Source organism: Apium graveolens, chromosome 3 (assembly GCF_009905375.1).
Source record: "Apium graveolens cultivar Ventura chromosome 3, ASM990537v1, whole genome shotgun sequence".
NCBI lineage: Eukaryota > Viridiplantae > Streptophyta > Magnoliopsida > Apiales > Apiaceae > Apium > Apium graveolens.
The window spans coordinates 17529799-17549292 of record NC_133649.1 but is presented as its reverse complement, the minus strand read 5'-3'; the positions used below and the strand labels follow the sequence as shown (position 1 = coordinate 17549292).

Below are 19494 nucleotides of genomic sequence, written 5' to 3'. Positions count from 1 at the left end.
CATGAAAACTCATAAGAAAATTTTACGCAAAATCTCAACAACTAAGAGAGACGATTGTATACATGTTCACAGAGTAAAGCTTATTAGAAAAAGGATGAAGTGCTAAACTTTGCGGAAAACGGGACTAGAGTTACTTACGGAAGATCGGAGAAAGTAAATAAGATTTTCCACTTTATTTTTAACAAACTAGAAAATCGGAGGTAGTTTTTATGCCATAAAATCGTCATATGGGTATTTTATCGAATCTTTAAGAAAATGGGTCGGATTTTCGTCAAAGGAAAAAGAAGGACAAGCTCCGGAGACGCGTCTTCGGAGCCCCGGGGGCTAGCCCTATATGAGAGTCGCTTACGGCGACTATTGACGACGAGAAGTTATAACGATAATTGGTGAAGATTTACATAAAGGTTTACAATGACCATCACAACGGAATATTATAACAACCATAGTAAATAAGACGTGAGACGACCGCTACGACGACGATGCTACGACAATTATTATTTTTCTTAATTATTTTACAATTTTTTTTATTTATTTTTTAAAAGTTTACCAATGAGACCGATTTTTAACCGATTAACCCGATTTTTGACCGATTAATCTATTTTTTTGTGATTTTTCTTCGATTTTCGTAAAAACGATTTTTGACCCGATTTTTGCTTAATCAATTCGATTTTCTACCGAACAACGATTAGTCACCGATTTTTAGAACACTGATGAATATGTATCTATGTGTATAATAATCATGCAAAATTAATAGATTTTTAACAAATGATTATTTAGTTAAATATTTTTTACATTTACATCAATGTATATGTTAAGTACATAATAATGAAGCATATAAATGACACATGAATTATATATATTAATTGTGAGTAATAAGTATTATATAGGTATTATAGTCAACTTGATAAATATTAATTGTGAGTAATAAGTATTATATAGGTATTATAGTCAACTTGATAAATATTAATTGTGAGAATAAATGTAAAATAAATATTATATAGATATCAAGTAGGGGCATAATAGTCATATGAATCAATTTTGCTCAGCGAAACCCCATATTGTTGTATTATATATATAAAATAGGTGTGATACTGGAAAATTTCAAAATTAATGTGAGATGACCCTCCATTAGCTATAAAAAAAGAGAAATGTTAGGTAACCAAAATCGTTTCAAAATATCACGTGGCGTGGTTTGATTGGTTATCTCAAAATAATATGATTGACCTCATGCATTCATACCAATCTATTCAATTAAAATAGCCCAAAATAATACATCACTAATTTCACGTCATTTTTTAACTATTTTTTGGATCTAATTTTGAATATCTAGCACTACTTTAAAAAAACATGATTTATGTATTATGTATTAGTTTGATTTACCGTATTTGATATATTATCCAACCTGACCAATTTGGATTCCTCTTATTAAAATCTTAAATTAAAAGAGCTTAGTTATTTATAAAATACTAATAAATATCAAAATATTTAATATTAAAAATCTTCAAAATATGTATATGCTGATTAAAAGAGTAAAATATAGAGAATTTACCAAAAATTCTAACTTTTCTAAATTTTTTTGCGATTTTAATATCTTCTGATTTGTTTTGCAAATATACGGAATCAACCAAATATGCAACTAGCTGAATAAAGTTTTTTTTGATTGATTTGAGGTTGCATGTAGTTGCACAAACTCGTCAAAAATTGTATGCAGTTAATTCCAGTTGCCAAAAAACTGTATTTTTGCAAAAAAAAATTTGAAAAATAATATTTTTACAAATTAAAAAATATTTTTACAATTTTTTTTAAAAATAACACTATTTTTACAAAAATATTTTTGCACTTGGGTATTTTTCAAAAAATCTCTAAAATATATTACCATTAACACACATGACGTATCTTACTTTTTTTAACTTTTGTAACGCCCAGCAGCTGTTCATTTTACTTTCCAGGACACTGTCGGTCTGGGCCTCAGAATATATTCGGGGCTGCAACCTTCTCCTCTCCGGCTTCGAAAATGTAGAACATGGTCAAAATCTTTTATCTGAAATTGCTTGCAGCTTTATAATACTACCATGGGAAAACTGTTTATATTCTAACATCTGATATAAAAAAAAAATGTAAAATCACAGTCATAATCACAATATAATCTCAGCACCTGTTGCAGCCTTCTTTTCAGTGCACATTTTTTACCATACTTAATTTTGATTTCTTCATCTGCTCTATTTGTACTTTTAATTTTTAAAATTGTGTTCTTTCCTACTTAAACATTTAAACATCAAACAAATTTAAGACTGTCTGATCCTGGACATGTTAAAAATTCTGCAAATCAATTCCCGTGAATGTGACTACAATATCCAAATGTAAAGATTACAAATATGCACAAGATTCGGCTCATTAACTTATAAGACAATATCGGAAATAATCTGAATAATACTCATAAAAAAACACCTGTGTTTGTTTGTATTTCTATCAGCTAGCTAGATGTTTGTCCTTGGATCAAAGCTTGGCGAGCAGAAAGTATATTATTGTTGACTAGTGAAGCATCAAAAGGGTTGCAGTCTACCCAGTCCTTGAGAAAATCTTCCTGACCCCAGATATCAGGTATCCAAACTCGTCCAGCCATCTCGACTCGATGTTCCTTGAGCCTCTTCCTTCCACAATCCTCCACAGCAACAGCTGCCTTGCTAGTTAATGGTGCAACCTCTGGTGAAGTACTTCTAGATATTGTAGCCTCGTGATCACAACTTCCATTTGTGGACTGCAATGGCCTTTTTGATTTCGTTCGATCTGCGGCCCACCGGTTGGTTTTCTTGGAATCTGATTGTTCAGCCTGCATATGATTGTTCATTTTTGATTCTGAGGAGAAAATAATGTATTGGACGAGAATGCAAGATGATTTGCTACTGCAAACGAGCTAGTGTTAAATCTATTGCTTTTGAACGGCAGTGACTAGAGTGCGTGTCCTATTTGAGACCAGGTGGGATCACCTACTGTGTGGTACCTATTGTGTGGTACTTGATTAATGTGATCCCATGCAAGTTGATTGATAATAATAATAGCAATAGAAATTATGAGGTTGGTGTTGATTTCGGAGGAATTTTTTATGTGATATTTGGAGATATTGAACCAATGAGAGAACAAGATTTTGTTATTAAAAAGTCTAATTCTAAAACAAGTTATTGATATTAAATAGTAACCTCTAACCGAAGATTGACAATATGTGAGATAATGAGATAAATTATGTTAAATAGTACCCAAAAATTTATATTATTTATTCGCAGATTGGACCCTATTTATTCAGTGAATTTTTTTTTACGGAAAGGAGAACTTCCGATTTGCGGATCGCCGGTCCGTGACACACTAAGGCCCATCATATTTGGAAGTTTTAAACTAAAGAAATATCATATATGATATTATAATATGGAAATTTGGATCATAAATGATGACAGAAAATGGAATACTGAGATAAGGACTTGAGTGATGGAAGAAGGGTCCTGGGGAGAGATATTTTGAGATGGAATTTGTTCAAATGTCCACTCGTATGGGCGCCAGGCTGCCACTAACCGAATATCAGCCACATTTCATTCCATCTCTGGAGTCGCGTTGGGTTGAAATATATGCTGCATTCACTTGGCCTACGAAACAAAGCTGCTGGACTTATTCACTTGGTGTTTGATCTTTTGTGCTTTTTCTTTTGCCACCCATACCCTATATAATTTAAAGAGTCGAAACTCATGGACTGTTTAGGAGACCAACTAATAGGTTCACAAGAACCTACGAGCACGCATTTTGTTTAGTTTAGTTGATTAGTATGTAGACAACAATATTATTAGACCATCAGCACTTCAAAGATGATTTAAGGTACACTCTGCAGTTGCTCTCATATTTAAACAATGAAGCACTAAGCAGCAGAACTTTTACGTTCAAAACCATCAGAAATTTTTGCAGATAATTAAACTATGTTTAATGTACATTTCCATGCACAATTGATGTCCATGCACAATTGATGCAGCTCAGCTGCCAATGTAGCTGCAACTAGAATGGGAAGAAGTATCGAACAGGCTTGCACAGTTAAGTATGTGAGTTAAATTGATGAGTTTGTTGCCAATTCAGTAATTAGCTTTTATGCGAAATGTGGAACCACGGATGGCAGTTTATAGGTTAACAACAAACTTCAGAGAGAAAAATGTAGTTCAGTGTAATTATCTTAAGATCTTACTGGCTTTCCACCAGGTTGGACTTATTAATGAGGTTTATTTCTACTTCAGTCAGGCAAGACCTCGAGAGTCGAGACCCTGTCTGTCATGCTAAAGCCAGACTCTAGTATTCAGTAAAATTAGTTGGGAGTAGTATTCCCAATCAATAAATATATTGACAAGTTTCACGAAGCTGTGCTTGACTTGGTAAAGTCAACCGGTGTATGTGGAATCGTTAGATATGTTCAATTCATTCACGAATGGGGAGGGGAGAATTCAGTAAGGGCACAGTTCCCATAAAATTAAATTTAACATTTTTTTTATCTTTGTTTTTTTTGAAAATATATATAGTGTCCTCTCAAAATTCAAAAATACAAAAATATATTTTTAAAATTTTTCGGTATCTCCCTAAATAAAAATTTCTGGATCCATCCTTGCATTCAGGTAACTTATGATACTACATTTTTTATCAATGTTTAGTGTTGGTGTATCAGATGGAGTTGCACTTATGAAAACTGTATTTTACTTAAAGATCTTATTTTACCATCTACTTTCCTTTTTATTTTTTATTGCTTAATCTGGATCTGTTGCATAATTTGTACCTGTGTACTTGGTACCAATGCTTGATTCTCAGTGCCTAAACCGCTTTGTAATTATCAGGGGATTGATTGTGTGCATTGTTTGAGTGTTACTGCGTACACACAAAAACTTTTGTTGATTATAGTTCATCTTTTTTGTAAACCTCAAGCCATTTGTTTGTTTAAATTTAAGCTTAACTTTTGTACTAGTTATGATCATTATGTATGTTTGTCCGCCTTTTCCAGAATCATTGGCCAACCTCATTCCATAGCATAGGAAAAAAGTAACAAATATTTGGAACAAGTTCAATATATCCCGATAAATATCTCAAAATTTAGATTAAAATAATATTTTAGGACGGTTGTGTTGATATTGTGGGTGTACACGGATTAGGTTGGGTGGGTTGAGAGAATTTATCAACCCAGCCTAATTAATTCGGGTTTTCAAAATTTCAACTCAAACCGAACCATTTAAATTTGTAACCCAAACCAATTTGTAATACTTCGGTTTGGATCGGTCTGGATTGATTTGATCGGTTTACTAAATATTCGAAGCTAAGATTAATAATTATAAAATAAAGTGAAAAGTCTCCAAGTCTAAAACACTTGCAAATAGTTCAATAAAATATTACAATAATCCATGTCAGATATGGCTTAAATATCCAAAAGAGAGTGATAACACAATACTTAGCCTTTAAACATTCTATAAACATTGAACTCGATAAACGAAAACAGTGGCATATTTTTTAAACATTCAGGATTGATGTTATAAGCTACGGATAAATGAGTCTATCTATTATGTCTAAACATTTTCACAGTTATAAATTAATAAATTAACGTGTAAGTATATTTTTAATCGGATTGGATTGGATCAGTTTAAAAATATCAAAACTCATATACAACCCAATTAAATCAGGTTAACATTTTTTCAACCCAAATATCTATCGGGTTGAAAAAAATCAGTTTAGATCGACCGAAATAAGGTCGGTTCGGATCGGTTTAGTCGGGTTGTGTACACCCCTAGTTGATATACCCGTTTCTGATTATCAATATATCAAGAGGTCCAATAATATAGATTATGGAACCTAATTATCTTAGTAATAGTGTTTGAATTTTCATATTCCTTTTTATTTCTCTTTGTAATTTTTGTTGACCAGGTAAATAAAAATTTATTCAAAACAAACTCTTTCTAAACAAACTTTTTTGAACTAATCAGTTCTTATAGATTTATCTATTTTGAGACAAGTTAACGGGTTATTTACAAATTCTTATCCGATTATTTTCAAACAAAACACTTAACAAATTTTATCTTTTCGATGTTTGAAAAATCAAACCCGCTACGTTCTTTGCATATAAATACAATTCTTAATTTTCAGATTTAAGACTAATACTCACATAAATTCTCTGAAAACTTTCTTATTTTTATATCTTGAATATCGTGTAAAACAAGAAGATAGTCTGGTTGTAAATCTTTATCTTTATACATTTCTTGTAATTATCAACTTGTGTCGTGGCAAAAAATTAATTATCAAAGAATAGCCAAAAGTAGTAAGTGGTCCAGATGATAACAGTAGTGCTAGGTAGCAAATATGCCTGAGGAAAGGGTTATTTCGATAATTATTCATTTGTAATAAAAAAAAATTGTAAATTCTTTATTAAAATTGATATAATATATTTTTATACTAATTGTCACCAGAACTTGAATGTAAGCTATAGATTAGGAGTAGTGGTTGAATCAAGTGACAATATTATGATATTCTATATTGATTAAATTAATTTATTACTATATTTACATTTATCATTAATTTAAATTATACAGTATAAATTCAGTCTGTCTTATTTGTAGAAGGATTTATTTCATTTAGAAAAGTGATTGTCTTATTCATAATAACAATTATATAATCGAATATATAAGTTGTGCATTAAATCTCTGGTTGGACTTGCTCAAGTACTTACAAATACAGAACTGGGATCATCCACGGCCATAATGGTTGCTGCATTATCTCTGTACAACTTTTCCTTGTAACAAAGATCAACACCACCAATTGAAAGACAATTTAGACCTTAAACACAAGGTATCAGTTTTTTTTGCCGGAACATAAGCTACTCCCTCCATCTCATATTATGTGTCTTCTTTAAATTTGTGCTGGTCAAATTAATTTAAGTTTGACTGAAATTTATTAATAATTTATAATTGAACAAAATAAAAAAATTACATCACCGAAAAGTAGATTTAATCTACTTTAATATATAATTTTTAATTTTTTGAAATCATATACTAGTAATGTTTAATCGTTAGACAAAAGTTGGTAATTTGACTTCTATAAAAGGAAATGTGATACATAATATTAGATGGAGGGAGTATCATATTTGTTTTCGGTTGTTATTTAAATGATTTTAACTTTTTACAAAATTTTGTGGTTGACTAACAAAAAATGAATGGGAGTTGCCGAAACAAATGGAAATTAAAGTCACAAGATAGTCAGCTGTACCATTTAGATTATTTCTTTCATTTTCATAATTTTACTTTACTGAAATTCACACTATCATTTATACATAATTTTTTTTCTATTTGTTATATTAATTTATTATAATCTAGCCATAAATCTACATAAATAACCTATTCAGATATCAATTAATCACAAGTAATATTTTACATTCCCCAAAAGGAATAAATATATAGGGAAGTGTTATTTGCAGATCAATTTTGTTTACTTCCAGAGCAACTTTTTATTGAAAGAGCAATATTGCCCTCTTATTTGCGTTTGAATTGCTTTTTATGTGCTAACATGGGGGTAATTTTGTCTTTTAAATTGTTTTTTATATGGAAACTAAATATTTGTTCGGGAAATAGGATTTTCCAATATGTATAATTTCAAAGGAAAATACAAAAATATGGGAAATGTAATAATATATCGAAAATATAAAAATTTATGAACGGCGTTACCGCAACAAGAAAATGATATAGACTTCTCACACGTGCTAAGGGTTTGGAGACGGAGACGAAGAAGAAGAAGAGTAGCAGCCAACACAGACTCCTCGCTCTTCCCATTCGATTCGTCCCCAATTTTCACATCACCTCCGTTCTGGTATTATATTTCGATCGCGATTCCTATATTTAATATCTCGATTTTCTTTAATTTTCTCTACTTTCTTCTGATTTCACTTTTTCGGTGACTTAATTTGTTAATTTAACTACCAATTTTATTTACGATCAATTGATTGTTTACTTCTTGACTAGCCCTAATTTTGCTATTGCCTCTACTTTCCCTAATTTTTGACTCAAAATTAATTAATCGATTAAATTACATTTTACTAGTATCGAAGATTACTAAATTGGTTATACTGGGCTGATTGTTTCAGCTAATGATTACGGCTTTACTATATCACTAGAATGATTTATTTATTTGTGTAATTAGGTTGATATTCCGTGAGAATATTTTGTGTTGATGTTTTGACTAGGGATGGAGCATCTTCCTGTTGAAGTCATTGGGAATATCCTTTCCTTGCTTGGTGCTGCTCGAGATGTTGTCATTGCTTCCTCAACTTGTCGCAAGTGGCGACAGGCTTGGCGCGACCATCTCCATACGCTTACTTTTAATTCAAATGATTGGCCGGTTTACCACGAGATTACTACGAGTAGACTTGAGATTCTTATTACTCAGACTATTTTTCAAACCAATGGATTGCAGCGGCTTTTAATTGTAATGGATGATATTGACGAGTTCTCTGCTGCTCCTGTTATTGCTTGGCTTATGTATACCAGGGAGACCTTACGCCAGTTGTTTTACAATGTGAGGACGAATCCGAGCATTAATGTTCTTGAGAAATGTGGTCGACAGAAGCTGGAGGTGCTGTCTTTGGCACATAATACTATCACTGGTGTTGAGCCTAGTTACCAGAGATTTCCTTGCTTGAGATGTCTTTCATTGAGTTATGTTAGTGTGTCGGCATTGGATTTGAGTCTTCTGCTCACTGCCTGCCCTAAGATTGAATCCTTAACTCTTGTTAGTTTAGATATTGCCATGTCGGATGCACAAACGACAATGGAATTGAGTAGTCCCACGTTGAAAGAAGCTTGTGTGGAAGCTATTAGTTTGGATAAGTTTATATTAGAGGCTGATAACCTTGAGAAGTTACACTTAAAAGACTGCACACTTGAGGATTTCGATCTTGTGGGCAAAGGGACACTGAGGCTCCTTAAGATTGATGATGTAAGCGTAATACATCTTGATATTGGTGAGAATACTGAAAACCTTGAGGTTGTCGACGTTAGCAACTTTACAATTATGTGGGCCAAGTTTCATAATATGATATCAAGATCTTCAAAACTAAGAAGACTTCGTCTTTGGGGTGTTGTCTTTGATGATGAGGACGAGGTTGTCGATATGGAAACAATTTCATCTTGCTTCCCTTTGTTGACCCATTTATCCTTGAGTTATGATTTGAGGGAGGGGTCGCTGCAGTATGGATTACAAGGTTCATTTCAACTGGAGAATGTCATTGTATTGGAGCTTGGATGGACTGTGATTAATGATCTGTTCTCGCAGTGGGTTGCAGGCCTTTTGGAGAAGTGTCCTAATCTCAGAAAGTTAGTAATTTACGGTCTGGTATCAGAGGCAAAAACCCACGAAGAATGCACTATGTTGGCCAACTTTACCTCATCCATTGTTAGGCTTATGAGAAAATATATGCATGTAGATGTTCAGTTTGAATACGAGTAGAATTCTCACTATCTGCATGTATGGGGTTCAGTTGTTTAACTAGGGAATATGTAATCTGAAAGATTTCTGATTATGGATCCTGTTATCTGGTACACCCTTATAAAAACCCCCTCAACTTATTGTATCTGTTCGGTTTAAGCAATTTATTACCCCATTGTTTAAAGTTACATTCCTTGTTCGTTTTTTCTTTTGTGTGTGTTGCCTTTTGCTGCTTGTACTACTTGCTTCTGGTGGAAATGAAATTTTATACGAGCACGTTGGTGTCTTTCCACAGTAGAGAGGAGATACGGAATGTCAACCAATTCTTTAAATTAATTGTTTTTTACATCTGGTTAAGAAAATTGTTTCACTGTGTCCAGCTGAAAGTTAAATGGTGACGGATTGTCTTTGGGAGAAGGTTTTTCTTTGAGTTTTATTCCATTAAGTAAGAAGGATAGGGGAGAAGTGATAACTGTGATGTTATACATAATATGTTCTCACTGAATCTTTATAATTTTTACATATAATTGCTGCAATGCATTCATTGTCTCAAACTCTCAATCTGGTTTGAAATGAAAAATATTACATATTGATCATGTTTTTTTTTATCATTATGTGGCCTTGAAAATATGCCGGAACTAAAATCCTCTGCACCACTCAGCCGCGAGGCTCGTCCATAGCAGCAGAAAAAAAGTGAAGAGATTATGATTCCCAGAATAAAAGTGAAGAAATGATGATTGTGATATCATCCAGCTTCTCGCAATTACTTGGTACTACCCAGAAAGCTAGCTTCTGGTAAGCGTATGCAAGTTACCTGTGTGGTTTAATTAACTGACTTCCATAGTTACCTTTTAAATTATTACAAATAAAAATAAATTGGTTACATAATATTACTTGACTCGAGGAATGCTAGTTCGCTCTAAATTTTCGTTGCAGCAATAAACCAATATAAAGTTATATTTATCTCTTTCTTCAGAATTAGAACCGCAAGATCCAATAGTAAAAACAAATAAGATCAAACCACAATATTCATGAAACAGACTTATCTTACAATCTTCATAATGTAAAAGACGCAGGCTAGAGGCATCGCCAGCATTATACATGGAGAATAGAAAATATCTGGAGGGATAGATGTACCCTCAACACCTTTTACCTATATGATATTCTTATTTATTGAAATATATCACAACACCCTGAAGAACAACACATTGAAAGACGAATTCTTGTTTTCTGAGTTTCCCTGGAGAACCACAAAACAGAAGCACAACTAGATTTAACAAGACCATGACCCAAACATGGTAGATTTAAAACAGGATTACTGTTGTTGGCAGTTTAGCTCAGTATGGCCAGCTCCGGCTCCGGCTCATGCCTATCTTTCTGTCTTTTGCCTTTTGAGTTTTCATTTTCTCTTTCATGTACTGCATCAACTCCTGAAAACAATAATATTTCTTTAAAATGTGAAAGAAAAAACTTTTCATGTCTACAAAATTGCAAATTATTTGCAGACTCCCAGTAGTGTTATGATTTAATTGGCTGATTTGTTATAATTTGAACTGCAGGAGGCTGTACACTAGGTTAGCAGCCTAATTTGCAAAATACTTTAAAATTATAATCTGATACCTGTTCTTGCCGCTTTTTCTTTTCCTGAATACAAGAAAAATGACATGCACAATTTAACAAGAGAAGAAAATTGAACATATAGATTAGTTCCAACGAGGCAAGAACTCAATAGCATGGTATGTAAATACTTACCACAGCCTGTGTTAGATGAGCATGCTCTTCTTTTAAATCTTTCAGTTCCGCTTCCAGCTCAACAGTATAAGCCTGGCCAACCATAAAGCAAGTACAAACTTTAACACCAGGTTTTTTTAGGGAAATAGTTACCAATACATAGACAATTAGACGTAATTCTACTTTTGTGAATATTTCTTTTACATACATATAATTATATTAAATTATGATGTAACTACTTCGCTAAAGCATTAAGAACCACTTTAGCAGCTTAAGTAATTACTCCCTTGTAATATAATCACCTTAATGAAAACAAATTATACCTGTTTTCTTGCCCTAGACCTTGCTGCCGACTCTCTATTCTTCATCAATCTCTTTTGCCTCCTTGATACGACCCTTTCGACTAGAGCATTTCGCCTGTGACCTCCATCAATTTGCATCCCCGTCTGATTCACACTATTCTGTTGACCCTCCGAGGATATTGGATTCACTGGGGGCGATTGATTTCCTTGTCCATGTCCACATCCACTAGTACGATTCTGCCTTCTCCCCTCATTACGAACTTCTCCTGGTTGGTATCGACTCGGAATTCTTCCAACTGCAACAGATGCTGCATCTCTGACACTGCTCTGTGGCCGGGATGGATATTCCGGAACATTTCCTGGCCCTTCTATAACAATAGCAGGCATAGCCACATGACCAGGTGGTCCAGATCCAAGTGCTGTACTATCGTTGTTCTGGTTGTCACAGGACTGTTTCAGAACTGCTGAAGTAGGACGACCCTGTCCCCGAACTACACCTGCCTTAACCAGAAATTCCTCTAGTGTCATCTCACCAAAAGTTGTCCGTTGCTGGGAAGAGCCAACTTTTTGAACGTTAGCTGTACAGCCTGTACTAACATGTTCCGGTTCTTGCTTAGATTTTTGTATCTCGGACCACACTTCATCCACTGTTTTCTGACTCAAAGGCGCTGAAAGCATTGAAGAACCTTGTATTGGAAAGCTTTGATGCATATAAAAATCATTCCGAGTAGAAGTATTATTATTACCTTCGGGAACCTGTGGACTAATATTGATGGTGGCTGCTGCCATGGTAGAAACAGTATTGAGGGCAGTACACTCGGCAGCAGGATGTTGTGCAGAAGCTTGTATTTCTTCAGCTGTCAAAATGTTGTTAAGGAGCTCATCCATGTTCACCGATCCGAAGCTCATCGTACCATCTGAGAATGTACAATGGAAGTCATCAAGAGTGAAGGAACAGATTGATGATTGATGGTCCAGTGATGGGAGTTCATGTCTGTCAGGTCGTTGCTGATTTGTTGATTGAACAGATGATTCCCTTTGAGATTGAATATCTGAGTGGTCTGCCATCACTATTATCAGAAAGAATATCAATAAGCAACCTGCATCTGCATTTTCACAGGAAAAAAAGCAAAATTAGAGGGTAAATTTACACATTATAGGATTAGGATATTCTTTCAATAATAATACGGTACCCTTAGCATGCGGTTGAATGTAAAACTTTCTCGTGTAGTGAAGAAACTAAAAGGAGAAATATACTAGAATCTAACCTTTAGAACATGCAGCATCATATAGTTATTCATAAAATTTGCGAGAAATATCAAAGAATATAATTGCATTACCAACAAGGAAATGAATTTAATTATAGAAAAAAAGATTAATTAAGAGACATATGCAATTCCCAGATGCACTTTAAAATACAAAGTACACACATTTAACAGTGGATTATATTCGAGAGTTGGACTGTTTTTCATATGAAAGTCCTATGACATATCAATTGAAGAATTGGACTCAAATAACTAGCAGGCATGAGAAGGGGCAAAACAAACCTCCGGTTTTTCAAAGAATGAAGTGGCCGGATTTATTTGCAGATTGATCAAAGTCTAATGCTGATACATATAGATGGTATCCTCACTACTAAACGTCAAAAACTGCCTACAAGCGAACAACTGTGGACTGCTAAACCACTTGCTTCGTAAATGTTGTTTACTATTTTGGGCGATGTTTATTTATTGTAGGCTTTAGAGATAGCATAGAAATAACTGAGCAAAACCGCTGCAATGACGTTCTAGTTGATAAGCATGAATTTAATACAGATATGGACAACCTATTAAAGTGCGGATAATAAGGCATGTTTTGCTCGAGTCCAAAGGTAAAGGGAGGTTTTTCAAAATTCGCAAAGAACAAAATTATGTGGTAGTTTCCCTAATTTTACAGTGCCTCTATAAGTTATTCACAATCTTGACTTTGAAAGGAAAACTCGACCCTTAGTCCCTTTCCAGTGACAAGGTCATGGGTTCGAATCCTCATACATGGGGACCTCTTGAAGAACCCTGCTTGTCATTCCTAATAATATAATTTTTTTAATGTTTTGTTTTTGAATTGAGCTCACAATAAACATGCATTGTCTAAAATTGGCTTCAACACCAGGGGCGCTGAGCTTTAAAGGGTCTTAGTCAAAATCAGTTTTCGGGGCTAAGTTTTCGGGCCCCTAACTTTGCATTTAGGCGATGTTTATTAATGTTCGCCTAAGTGTGGAACTGCTTCAGCTCGCCTCTCCATTAATGAAGCTGGAAAACTAGTAAAAGGTGGTACAGCTTAATATATTTACGGGTTAAATATCAAAGTGGTCACTCAACTGAATACCATATATCAGTTTCATCATCAAACTTAACGGGGTATCATTTAAATCGCTAAAGTCATAATAAATATCAAATGAATACCTCAAAATAGGTGTTCGAGAATTAAAAATTATTTTATGGAGTTTTATACGTGTTTCTTGAATCCTATTACAACCAAATGAAAAGTTATGAATTCCTATTATTTTAGATGATCTAGTGAGATTTTTAAAAATTTATCTACTAATTATTTTTATTTAAATCAAATAATATAACTATAAAATTAAAAATAAATAGTAGATCAATTTTTAAAAATCTCACTATATTATCAAAAATACTAGAATTCATACATTTTCATTTGGTTATAATAGAATTCAAGAAAAATATATAGAACTCTATAAAAATAATTTTTAATTCCCAAGCACCTATATTGAGGTATCCGTTCGATATATATTATGACTTTAGTGATTGAAATGATATCCCGATAAATTTAATGATCAAACTGATATATGGTCTTCACTTAAGTGACCACTTTGATATTTAACTCATATATTTACCAAGATCAAACAGTAAATTCATATTTTTCTAACTTAGTATCCAAAGAATGAATGTGAGAGCTTATATATGCACAACCTCTGATTAAATTGACTCAACTCTAATCATATCCTAGTTAATTACAGGTTGTGGTGTCTGCATACATGCAATTTATAACAAATACAAGTCAAAAGTTATTAAGAACCTCTCTACGTCATTTACAAAATCTTGTTATATGTAACATATGGTATATACAAAAATGTGTATACCAACAATGCCACAATTACATTTCCTTTTCACAATTGTTATTAAGTATTAGATTTCTTAAAGAAATTCTGGCTTTGCCACTACATAAATGTTGGAAAGCAGGAGCATAAGTGAGCTTGACTAGGATAATAAGATTGCTATTAGGCCTTGTTTGGTTTAGCGACAAATATGTACATGTACACTAGGAAGTTCAAAAACTTGTACATTAGAAAACTACCGACATGCTTGGTTAACTTCTGGTCTAAGCAAGAGTTTTAAGGAGATAATTCAATTTACCATATCGAACCATGTGAGTTGCACTTACGACGGTAGAGATTAACAATGCAAGCTATAATTAGACAGTAAAATTACCGTCTCCTGGACCTTTTAAGCTTCATATAATCAAACACCCTAAGAATCAAATTTATAAATGTGTATACTATACCTTGAACTTGTAAAAACACCTTAATTTCTTAGTGCACATCAATGTTCTTGACAGAGGTATTATTAGGAAGCAAGGACACGGGTGCGAGAGTGCGAGTGCATAATGCGGTGACACGGAAATTCGACAAATGTAATAATATGGGGATACGGGTGCGGGTGGCACAAGAAAAATGAACAAAAAAAATTCATGTATATTTCATGTTAAACATAATAAAACCTACTAACAAAACCAGAAATTGCATGAAAAATGAATCAAATACATCATTTAGTAATCTAAAACACAAAAATACAAGTAAAATCTTTTAGTTTATGCAAAATGAATATGATAATCAATACTTTTGTAGTAAATAATAGACATGGATACTTAATTTTGTGAATGTAGATTGCTAAAATAGTTCTTGACTACAATTTCTGAAAATAAAATTTCAGATTAATATCGTGGAAGAATCCCCGTGTCCGATACGGGAATACGTGTGTCCAAGTATCTGACAAGGGGACTCGTCATGCACTCAAGTGTCCCGGCTTCTTGCTTCTTAGGAGGTAACCAAGTGAGGATTAATTAGCCATACTAAGCTAATAAGTACAAATAACTCATTACTAGCTAGACGCCTAGATGGGATGGTGATCAAGTAATAACTAATTCTATTTTTTGACACTAAAACGCAATTTTTGGTTCTTGTGGCCACATAATTTGTACACCTCCAATATTAACGCTAAAATGACTAACTATAGTGTTACATTCAAGTTAGAACTACTGTATCAAAGTTATTCCTTCTTTCTTAATTATTAAAAAAATGATGTTACACTTATATATGTAGAAAATATTGACAATTTATATATTTAATATTCTATTAACTATGCATTGAGCTTGCTCTTATAGCACCAGTAAATTGATTGATTAGCCTAAGCTAGCTAGGTGTTAAAAACGTAATTAACAGTAATGCTAAAACATTAAGATGCTGCACATATCATCTTGTTAAATATATATTTCAGACAAGACAAAGAAGTAAATTTAGTTGAAGTGCATTCTAATTTCTTTTGTTACATTACAACAATATATAACCGTGCATGTATATGTAGTAAGTAAATTACCAATTGAGCTCCATTATAAATTAGCTGCAAAAGCTTCTCACCAAGTGTCCAAGTGAGTTGGGGCATGCTTTCTGACTGTAAAAATATTAATACAGCGGCAGTAATAATATATTTACATCTATGAGTATATAATAAGAACAAGGAGAGTAAGAAACTGGATGGTAATGGGTAAATTAGATGTACCCTGCTCGTCAAGAGTAATCTGCAGGAGGTGATATGGGCCCCGAACTTTCATCTGGGATTGCACGACGTCGTTTACAAATGGGAAAAGTAGCAGAAGCTGAGAGGTGTTACGAGTATGACACGTGGTTGCCACACGTCCTTGCCAGAAGCTGCATTCTTTTGTGGACTCTTACCAGTATACAAACTTGCTGTTCCAGGCTGAAAAGTATCTGGGTTTTTGAATATGATGATCAGAATAAATAGAGAACTTTCACAAGTCTAGTAAATTAATGAAAATAAGTTTTTTTTATCAAGTTCCATAAATTTTTATTTTATTTTATTTTTTTGATTTTCATCACCATAATTTTGGGCTACCTCCGTCCCTAAAAATATTTCATGTTTGTGTTACACACGTTTGCCAATACATATTTTTAATTGTTAGTATTTTTAATTTCGTATTAGTATTAAATATAAAAATTTCATTGTATTAAAGTACTTATAAATACCAATCCAACAAAATCACTCATTACTATGTTTGATTTTATAAATTAGATGTAAATTACTAGTCAATCACTTATCATCAACAGTATAAAAAATCAAAATGGGAAATATATTTTGGGACGGAGGGAATACTATTTTTTTTCCGTCAGGAAGGAGTACTATTTTGATAATACTGAAATTTACATTAGCAAGGCTATAGGGCTTGATCCAATTTGTGTGGTGGGCCTGTTGTGAAGTAGTATTCTTTTTTTCCTGTAACTTTCAACTCAAGTAATTCATTTAATGAACTGGTGGCCCAGATGATGGGTGATCTAAAAAGCTTGAAATGCCAACTATAGAGAGGCCCACGGCCCACTTCTAATTATGACTCCAACAAATGTAAGCCTGTATGTCTTGAAATGGTAATCATGAAGCTTATTAATGAAACTGCATATAAACTCGTGATCTTGCTTAATTGAACGTGCCGAAAAATAAGGATCACTGTACCATTCCACATGGTCCATATCTAGTGTCCATATGACTAATGATTATATCGGAAATTCGTTAATAACCCCAACACATCTCAAAAATTGGTACTCCTTATTTTGTCGAAAATGAAATGGGGGGCTCTATGTTTAACCGGAAAAAAAGTTGAATAATAAACCAGTACAAGAGACCGACGGGGTGAGAGGATGGAATGCTTCTTGGACATGGTCATTTTTTTTGTTAAACAAGATCGCTCAGTGATAGACTATATCAGCTCAGGCTCAGTAATATGAGCGCAAGGTCTAGGAATAGGAGCTCAGGACCCATAAAACAATAACCCTGAAAGACCCCACGGCACGGGATAACATCTACACCGTCCAGGTGGCCAGGTTCCGGAATCTTCCTACGGTCTGTATCCGGTAGTACACTAACTCATTACGGGCGTCCACGCGTCCTACAGTCCAGAACAAACTTACGGTCCAAATCAAAGTATAAATCCATAAACCCTAATGGTAGGCCTATAAAAGGCTGAACAAAAGAAGTATTGGGGGTTACTTCATCTATACTTTATACACACATATACACACACCATATATATTGGCATAATTCCTATTTTACCCTTTCTTCTCCGTTACCCTTTCTCATTCTCATATCGGAGCCGGTTCTGTTTTGCAGGAGCCCAACCTACAGCCATACCACACGCCGCCAACATTTCTGTCCAAATGGAGTTTGAGTCCGGGTAGCACAAGGAGAAGACCCCGGGGTGATCTGGAATTATCACTCAGTAAATTGTTGGAGATTAAAACAGTAACTGTTATTTTAGTATTGACAATCTTGTGACATTTGATGAAACAATAACATTTTACCTCAAGTTATAAAGGAGGAGGATATTGCTTCTAAGTCAAAGAAGTCAATACAATAGTAGTCAAGGATAAAAATGCAATTTCCATAATTTGAGTTTAAACGGGAAAGTTTGTTAGAGTTTAGTCGGCTCAGGTGAAACTCTCAGTTGTATAAAAATAGTCTCAATCTGTTTTTGTAAACATTAAGTAAATAATGTAAATTCTGGTATTATTTTCTTCTTTGTTAAGCAATTCTATATGGTATCAGAGCATTGCTTCCGCATCTTCATCCCTCATCATCATTTTTTATCTATTCATCTTCATCATCATCATCTCATCTTCATCCTCGCCTTCTTCGATTCACCATATCGCATCTTGATTTACTAATTTTTTCATTGTTTTTCTTGTTGAGTTTCTTGAGATTGATCTTCAAGATCTTAAATTCACACATAATCTACAAATTCATCTTATTAGCTTCATACTTCATTGAAATATTTCATCAAACACCAAGATGGCTACAGACTCTACACCTGCAACTAAAACAGATGCATCCGGTTTTGATGTAGAATTTTTAGTGATAAATCTGGATTCAAGTCATCCGTTATATTTGCATCCTTCAGATAATCCAGGTCAAGTTCTAGTCTCGGTGTTGTTGAATGATGACAACTTCAATGAATGGAAACGATCAATGTATCTTGCACTTTCTGCAAAGAACAAACTTGGAATCGTGACTGGAAAACACAAGGCACCGGGTATTGATTCTCCTTACTTTGATCCATGGCAAAGATGTAACGACATGATCATCATATGGATGCTAAATTAAATCGTTCCAGAAATTAGGTTGAGTCTTGTATATGTTTCTCTTGTTTCTGAATTGTGGAGTGATCTTCATGTGAGATTTACTAAGAATAACGACCCAAGAATATTCGAGTTAAAGAAAGAATTATCTGAACTTGTACAATATAATCTGAAAATTTCCGCCTACTACACTAAGTTCAAGAAACTGCATGATGATCTGTTGAGTGTTTCTACTATGCCTAAATGCACATGTGTCTGTACTTGCAAAGCTAAGGCTGAAATTGATCAATATGAAGAAACTATGAAGGTCACACCGTTTCTTAGGGGATTGAGTGTGAATCTCACCAATATCATAGGTCAGTTACTCATGATGAGTCATGTTCCAAAACTTACTCAAGTTTTGAGTCTGCTTCAGCTGGATGAAAGACAGAGAAATTACTCTCATCTTAACACAGTTCCTGAGTCTGCTGCTTTAATGGCTAGAAATTTTTCAGGAAATCAGAATTCTAGATTCTCAAAGACTACACTCAAGAAAGTCAATTATGGACATGAAGGTAAAGGAAA

General features: G+C 33.7%; 2 protein-coding genes across 5 annotated transcripts; one reads left to right on the top strand and one right to left on the bottom strand.

The window, feature by feature from the left end:
- The first annotated feature begins 7707 nt into the window (after window positions 1-7707).
- LOC141711848 (F-box/LRR-repeat protein At1g67190-like) lies at window positions 7708-9665 on the top strand. Its single transcript, XM_074514532.1, has 2 exons — window positions 7708-7863; window positions 8237-9665. The coding sequence occupies exon 2, from the start codon at window positions 8239-8241 to the stop codon at window positions 9496-9498; it is 1260 nt and encodes a 419-aa protein (XP_074370633.1). The 5' UTR covers window positions 7708-7863; window positions 8237-8238; the 3' UTR covers window positions 9499-9665.
- Window positions 9666-10471: 806 nt separating this feature from the next.
- LOC141711849 (ABSCISIC ACID-INSENSITIVE 5-like protein 2) lies at window positions 10472-16297 on the bottom strand. Of its 4 annotated transcripts, none has more exons than XM_074514536.1 (6): window positions 16163-16297; window positions 12257-12616; window positions 11532-12178; window positions 11230-11301; window positions 11098-11121; window positions 10472-10907 (listed from the first exon to the last, which is right to left on the bottom strand). In XM_074514536.1, the coding sequence occupies exons 2-6, from the start codon at window positions 12576-12578 to the stop codon at window positions 10815-10817; spliced, it is 1158 nt and encodes a 385-aa protein (XP_074370637.1). In that variant the 5' UTR covers window positions 12579-12616; window positions 16163-16297; the 3' UTR covers window positions 10472-10814. The 4 variants fall into 4 exon arrangements, with proteins under 4 accessions (XP_074370637.1, XP_074370634.1, XP_074370636.1 ...); XM_074514533.1 differs by lacking the exon at window positions 16163-16297 and adding an exon at window positions 13058-13204; XM_074514535.1 differs by lacking the exon at window positions 16163-16297 and adding an exon at window positions 12779-13029.
- Window positions 16298-19494: the final 3197 nt, after the last annotated feature.